This window comes from Gastrolobium bilobum, unplaced genomic scaffold (assembly GCF_033153095.1).
Source record: "Gastrolobium bilobum isolate Gb01-03AN ecotype WA unplaced genomic scaffold, APGP_CSIRO_Gbil_v1 utg132346, whole genome shotgun sequence".
NCBI classification, from domain to species: Eukaryota; Viridiplantae; Streptophyta; class Magnoliopsida; order Fabales; family Fabaceae; genus Gastrolobium; species Gastrolobium bilobum.
The window spans coordinates 7,514-15,151 of record NW_026899539.1 but is presented as its reverse complement, the minus strand read 5'-3'; the positions used below and the strand labels follow the sequence as shown (position 1 = coordinate 15,151).

General features: G+C 34.0%; 1 protein-coding gene across 1 annotated transcript; it reads right to left on the bottom strand.

Annotated features, from left to right (window-relative positions):
* Positions 1-299: 299 nt before the first annotated feature.
* LOC133291245 (serine/threonine-protein phosphatase PP-X isozyme 2) lies at positions 300-6,250 on the bottom strand. The gene is made up of 8 exons (XM_061489467.1): positions 5,987-6,250; positions 5,263-5,415; positions 4,303-4,365; positions 4,075-4,160; positions 1,761-1,836; positions 1,404-1,672; positions 1,254-1,332; positions 300-834 (listed from the first exon to the last, which is right to left on the bottom strand). The coding sequence occupies exons 1-8, from the start codon at positions 6,125-6,127 to the stop codon at positions 784-786; spliced, it is 918 nt and encodes a 305-aa protein (XP_061345451.1). The 5' UTR covers positions 6,128-6,250; the 3' UTR covers positions 300-783.
* Positions 6,251-7,638: the final 1,388 nt, after the last annotated feature.

Below are 7,638 nucleotides of genomic sequence, written 5' to 3'. Positions count from 1 at the left end.
TTTCTGCTTGGAGGCTCCAAAATACTCATATACTTTTATTCCTGATTTTAATGTAAGTTAGAATTATTTCTTTAATTAAGAATATATTTTTAGCTTGTCATTTAACACACGAAATAAAAAAGAAATGAACATTGTCTCTTGATCGCATATTTCTTTCTTCCGTTTTCTTCTCTGACGCGCATGCCATGTGATTTAGAAAGACATCAGGAAGTTCCCAGCATTTGTACTCGTATGCATTGGGATTTTCTGTTGAAAAGGAACCCATTTCTTTAACAAGTGAACCTTCATATCCAGGCAATGAAAAATTCCACTAACAACCACTAGGTGCAAAATTTGAGCAATAATACATTTACACACATACTACATGAATCAGATATCATAAACTTTTATGGCCAAAACGGATAATCAAAACTCAACTATTGGGTTTTTTCCACAGATTATATGGAAAGTTCTCCCAATATTCCCTGATCCAATCAAATCCTTCCTAATCAAGTTCTCATATATGCAAACCTCATTTTCCCTCTAAACCCTCTGTCCATCATAGCTTCTGAATGAACATAGAGCCATATATTGCAAATCACATACTATTTCCCAACACAGCTATAATACTAGAGATGGATGAAGCAAGCAGACGCAGAAACAGGGATGCAGAACACCTGCCTCCAGAACTGATGATTGTCCTTCACTGATTCCTCCCATGTCAGACAACTTCATCATCACCTTGATTCAAGTCTCATATTCATCAATTCAAGCATTTGGATCATAGAAACAAGGAAATCCGTGTCATAGGAAGTAATCTGGCGCTGGTTTCTTGGCAGGTGCCCCTCTTGATTCCTACGTTTCATTAAGAATAGAAAATTTGTAAATAAATTTTCACAAATTTAACAATTAATTTTCCATGGGGAGAAAAGATCCTAAAGTATCATCATAAGGTAGCAAAGAACATGGAACACAAATTATTTGCTTAAAGATGCAAAGATAGTGAAATCCAAATGAAAACTCACTGATACGCATATAAAGTATGATAAAAACATTCTAATTTTACTTTTGTGCCCCAAGTCATACTAGTAGCACATTCTTGGATTCACCGGTTCATCAATAGTAGCACAATCTTTACCACATGAATAAATGGATATGACATCAAGGCATTGAGGCTCATATTGCTACTAAGTGAGGAAACCAAAATCCTAATAGCTTACTCTTTTTACTGAGTTTATAATGATAATCAATATGAAGTGATTTTGCCTACCAACCTGTGGAGCAGCATCAAACACACGGAACTGCTTATTAAGATTCCCATCCAACTCCAGAATTGCAGCTACATTACCACATCTGTAACAAAGACGAAAATGTCTTACTAAAAGCATCAGAACACAAATAAGAACAGTTAATCGATTATGCACCTGTAGCAATAATTTGGAGCTGACCAGACAGTAACTATCTGGTTATTGAACATCCATTTATATCCTTCCATTACCAACTGATGAGCACGGCAAATATAGTCAATGTTATTGGAGTGGTTAAAAGAAGTAACAACACTGCCACCAAATAAGAAACCAGCACCACGGGGACTCAGCCCCCATCCATCCACAATATCTTCAGGATCTGACCATAGGAGGTCACACATAGCACCATCATGAGGTACTTCCTGCTTCCGATCAATAGTTCGTATCTGGATATGAAAAAAGAATAATATATACAATATTGCTAATGTACAATCTAAGACTTTAAGACAAATAAACTGGGGTAGAATTTCTAACCTGATCCAATGTTGAAATGGCAGGAGAAAGACCACCATGAACACTGAAAATCCTGTTTTCAATTAGGGCGGACAAGCTGCAGTGTGTTTTTCCACATATGAAAGCCATTAGTGAAAGATGCAAGTTATAAAAAGTAAATATGTAAATGCAGTTACGCAATTTGATATATAAACTGTTTCCCGTTAAATCCTAAAAAATTTATTCTTGCTTATTTTTATATATTTATTAGACAAGGCTATGAAAATAATCAGTTTACAGTTTTTGGAATCACCCACCCAAACCCCCTTTCCCTCTTAAAATACACAGAAAAGCTACAAAAGCATCCTTCTAGTTTTAACCCAGTTCAAGTCCCCCAACCCAAACCCCTTTCCCTCTTAAAATAGAAAAAATAATGTTCACATTCTGCAAGTAAAAACTTCAAGATATAGAAATTCTTCAAGAATGAATTTAATAGTTGAACGGTGAATAAGAAAATAGTCCAGGAGAAGTTGCCCAAACAAAGAACTTCAATTTTGCATAAAGATCATCAAAGAATTTTCTTTGTAAAAACATCAGTTCAAAGAAAAATAAAATACGCAACCCCTGTACCCATAAAACAAACAGATTCGACAAAAGAGAGCTGTTAGCAACGAAATGGCATGAAAAACGCAATTTGCAGTAAAGCGAACATTTCAGGAATTTTATAGCACATTAGGCATTGGACCCTTGTGGAGAAGTATCTCCCATATCATATGTAAGATTCAAATCAAGTAATGTTTGAATTCTTGACCTCATAGTTATCAATAGCACGATATAGCGCTCTCACTACAATTTTCCGCTACACGATGCTACAATTTGTTGTAGCAGCCATAGCCACCGCTTTAGCAATTGCGCCGCAATAGTGAACGAGGGAGAAATCACTCTTTTGCCTATGATTTTAGGATTCCAACAATCAAATTTTAGGGGCAGTTTGGGCTTCTTGAAGTTTTTAAACCTTTCCTCCGCACGTCTCCTCTGTAAGCTCGCAACTCACTCAAAATCGAAAATCTACCACCACAACACCCAACAATCCACCTACCTGCAACCTTACAGCCGTCGACCCTTCCGATCCAGACTCAAGCAACCGAACCCTTTTTCTAGCAGTTCCGGCGAATGGAGTTTGAGATAGAAATTGAAAACCTTTTAATGACAGTATTTAGAAGACTTCAATAAAATTTCGTCGCTTCCTTTATGCTCCATGAATCCTTGTTTAGAATGACGATGATAATATATATAAGGGAAAAGTTCAACAATACCCTTGTGGTTTATTTTAGAATCACCTATGCCCCTGTGGGTTTTTTTTATCACATATGCCCCTGTGATTTGTAAAAAGTAAAAAACCACAAGGGCATATGTGATAAAAACATACCCTTTTGCAAACCACAGGGGCATATGTGATAAAAAAAACCACAGGGGAATAGGTGATTCTGGAGTAAATCATAAGGGCATTGGTGAACTTTTCCCTATATATAATTATGAATGAATGTCATTATTTTTTAGCAATTTCATGTGTAGTATATTCATATAACAGGTTCATGCATAGGACTTTGTTGTTGCGCTATACCGCTACCCGCTATAGCGCTATAGTATTTTTGAGGATCGGTCGCTATGTGCCAACCCCCTTGTTTGGAAACTATGCTCGACCTTGATTTATGGCATTGTTAATAGTAATTGTGGAGTGTGCAGAAATGGATCGGCTGAAAATGGCGGTAGTGGTGGGAGCTTGTGTCAGAGGGTGGCAAAGATCCAACTGATTATGTTTGTTCAGTAATGCCAAGAGACTTTCTCCTGTCAGTTGATTGGCTTGAGATGCTGGGAAAGCCTGGCTTAATTGTTCGATGTTGCCATGAGAATCTAGGAAATACTGGTGTAAATGTTCTATGGCAATAGCTGTTGTTGCACTTCTTGCAATTGGCATGGTGGAGGCAACTCAACGAAATCACCCATTGTTAAAGAGTAATCAGGAGGGGGCAGAATTTGCAGAGAAATGACATAGGAGAAGGAAGAGAGAGAGAATAGAATGAGAGAATAATTGGAAAAAAGTAATTTTCTTAATTGCTATCTTTTTCCATACAACCATTAACCTTTATAACAAGCATTTGAAATATTAAAAAGGTAAAACCAATAAAGATAATTGATACTAATCAAGACTAATTGATACCAACCTTACCCTTTTATGAATTGAAGCTAATAAATGCTAATTGATACCACACAAAAAGACCTTGGTGCGTAACAGTCACCCACATAAACACATATGTACTTATAAAATCTTTTGATATATCAGATATTGGCAAACCTTAAGTAGTCGAATATATCAGTACAATATCTCCAAACATTGACTGAACCATATTTTCGAAGGCACTCATCGTAGAATCCATATACCTGTCAAGTGATGGATATTGAATAAGTGTTCTGAAGTCACAAAATTTTAAGAAATATACCAGTGTCTTTTCTTTTCCTGCTTTCATAATTATATTCATAAAAAGCTTTTTATTTCATTATTCCACTTCGCTAATGGACAAACCTGTGTGATTTGACGGCTTTCATGGTTCCCCCTGATGAGTGTTATCCGATCTGGATACCTCACCTGATTATAATGCCATTAATTAGTTACAAAAATAAAGAACATAAAAGAAGCATCATTAATACCACAAAAAGTAGACGAGTAGTTCGGGATCCGACAGAACCTAGTTGTCAAAGTCAAAAATCCTTTTATCTTTTGTTTTCTTTTTAAAAAAAAAATTGACAAAAGAAGAATTCATCAAGAAACGAACAAAGTGGAAAAAAGGAGAACCAGGCCTCTACGTAGAAAATAAAGAAAAGAAAACAACATAGACAAAAGAACGTAAACTCAAAAACACGCAACGGTCCCTTTGCATTATAGACAGAGGACTGCCTCAAAAAAGACCATGAGTAGAAACCCACAAAAGAGGGTGAGAATGAAATCCTGCCCGACGGCAGAGTAGAAGGAAGAAACTGCTGAGTAAAAATTGTAGCATTTCACTACATCCAAATGCGCCCAAAGAACAAAATCCAAAGCATTTTATTCTCCTTTTTACCAACAAAACTTCAAAAAAGCATAATTAAAGACGCCAAAAAAAGCCTCCTTTTGCAGATTTTCAAGTTTCATTACACATACCATCCAGCAAAAAGCCTTGTAGAATTTTATTCCAATTTCTAACAATAGCAAATTGTGTTACCAAAGAAAAAGCTTGAAGTTCACTCGAAGATATTATATTCACCGATCAATAAGCCCACAGCCTGGATGCTATAAGACCACATTTCCACGATAATCATTGAGCAAACTAACTGAAACATTTTTGAAATTGTTACAAGCCCAAACAAAGATCTAACACACACAGAAAGCATAAAATAAACACGTAAACAAAAACAAGACTCTCCAAAATGACTACACAACAAGCTTCTAACTTTCAGTCTTATCAGAACAAAATTTTTGTAAGAGAAAAAATAAAAGATTAATTACCTTAAGAGCCAGCAGAAGCAGAAAGGTCTCAACTGAGTAAAATCCTCTATCAACAAAATCCCCAAGAAATAAATAGTTTGTTTTGGGGCAATCACCTCCTACTTTGAAAAGCTCTTTCATGTCATAAAACTGGCCATGGATATCACCACATATCTAAGTGGACAATCAAACAACCAAATAAATTAATCAGTACAACGAAAATCCCAAGCAGGACCTATCATCTTAAAGAAGAACTAATGCAGCAGGCCAAATCCTAACTGCACAGAGTTATAAAAGCCTTATAAAATTACATCCTGTGTGTCCCCATGACACTCTGAACATGAAACAAAGCACAAAGCAATGAACTTTGTGAATTGGCAAGGAGCTAGCTCAATTCCTATTTCCTACCTCAACCTACCCAATGCAATCAATTCTACATAAAAAGGCACAAAATCTGGAAAATCCCCTCCCTTTATTTCATTGCTTTACGTGACATTTACATTAAGCCCTAGATAAATTGAATTCCCCAGTAAGGTAATTATTAACTTATCATATTATACTAAAATTCAATGGAAAATTATCAGCTTCTTTTCTTCAGTTTTAGCACAAAAAATAACAACCCAGAATGAAAATCGAGAATCAAATGAAACCCAGAAGCTAGATAAACTACGAGTACTGTAACAACGACACAGCATTGAGTTAAATGAATAAAAAAAGGAAAGAGAAAAAGGGTGGAGTAACTAACGGTGACGGGGGCGTCGACCCTTTGAACGTTGCTTTCTTCGACGAGGATTTCCATGGCTTTGAGACAAAGAGCTTTCACCTCAGACTCCTTCAGAGGCTCACATTTCTTCAGCTGCTCTATTTGCCTGTCTAGGTCTGACATCACTCTTTCTCTTTCTCTCTTTCTCTCTTTCTCTCTCTCTCTAGAATCCCTTCCTTCTTCTTCCTTCCACCGAATCTCAATGTGAGACACTCACTCTCCGCCTGTAACCTGCTTCTGCTTCTTTCTGCTGCTTCAATTTTTCTTAGCTTTTTCTATGCTCTTCGGCTTTTTGCAAACGAACCCCTTTATTTTCCTGTATTCCTAAACAACTCACTCGGTTGCAGAAGGCAAAGTACAAAAATTAAACAGAAAAAACCGAAGTTAAAAAAAATTCTAAATAATAATAGGGAAAAATGTTTGGCAGATAACTTATCTGTATTTATTCCTAAAACGATGTCGTTTTGATATTGAAATCTTAAAAAATTATAAATATAAAAATTATTATAACCCTGAAATAAATTAAAATTACAAATACACCATGATTTCCGTCCCAAAACGACGTCGTATTGGGCTTACTGCAGATAACTTATCTGCAGTATCTGCAGAAAAAGCGAACCCATAATAATAATAACAATCACGGGTGTAAACTACTTCTGTGTAAAATATTTTAGGCTTAGTTTGACTTGTAAATTGTAAGCGACCAAATTATAAGTCTGGTGTGATTTATATTTAAAAAATAAAAGTTTTAACCTAAATCAGTTAGCTTGTTTAAACCTATTAAATATTTAATAATTAAAATAATATTACTCTGTTGTTCAAAATTATTAAAATAAAAATTTTATTTATTTTATTTAAAATAAAAAATATAATATAGCCTGGTCGGCTTATACCGACATGTAAAAGAAAGCTTATGACATATTTTTTAAATAGACTTTTTTAAAAGTCTAAGTCTCCTATATTTGATTATATGTAATAGACTGAATTTAGCCTGATATAAATTAGGTCATAAGCCCCTGTAAAGTGTCTAACATATTTACACGACTAATAACAACAACATAGAAAATTATTGTATTTGGTCAAGTTTTTTGAAAACTAATTTAATATAAATTGAACAGAATTAGTAGGATATATATAATTTTAATTATAAAATTATTATGTTATTGGTATTCATATATTTATTTTCCTTTTTAAATTTATTTTTAAATAAATTATACATATCTTTTATAATTTTTAATATTTTTTAAATTATATTTTATCTGAATTATTTATGCTCATTCTTTTAATTTTAAATATATTTTTTTTAATAATTAATTTTAATTTATATTTTGAATTTTACCTTATACATATATATATATATAGGGATAGGATATTGTTGCTACTAAATAATGTTATTATCAATGTTACTACCATATTTTAACTGTTGAATTCCGTCAATCAATGGTTATCATTTATTGCAAATAAATAATTAATTAATGAGTTTGATTTGTGAAAATAATAACCGTTGATCGAGGAAAATCAACGGTTAAAATATGATAGTGAATTAGTAGTAACAATATATTAGTAAAAATATTGTTAAGATATAATTGACAGAAATCAACGGTTAAAATGGAAGTGGGGGAGTCAGTATTTGG

What these genes read in the sequence shown, in the direction of transcription:
- LOC133291245 (XM_061489467.1), bottom strand. Translation starts at nt 6,127, where the DNA reads ATGTCAGACCTAGACAGGCAAATAGAGCAGCTGAAGAAATGTGAGCCT. An exon ending in TGCTTCTGCTGGCTCTTAAG is followed by an intron (nt 4,366 to 5,262) that starts GTAATTAATCTT and finishes CATTATAATCAG; the next exon opens with GTGAGGTATCCAGATCGGAT. An exon ending in TGTTTGATGCTGCTCCACAG is followed by an intron (nt 835 to 1,253) that starts GTTGGTAGGCAA and finishes AATGAAACGTAG; the next exon opens with GAATCAAGAGGGGCACCTGC.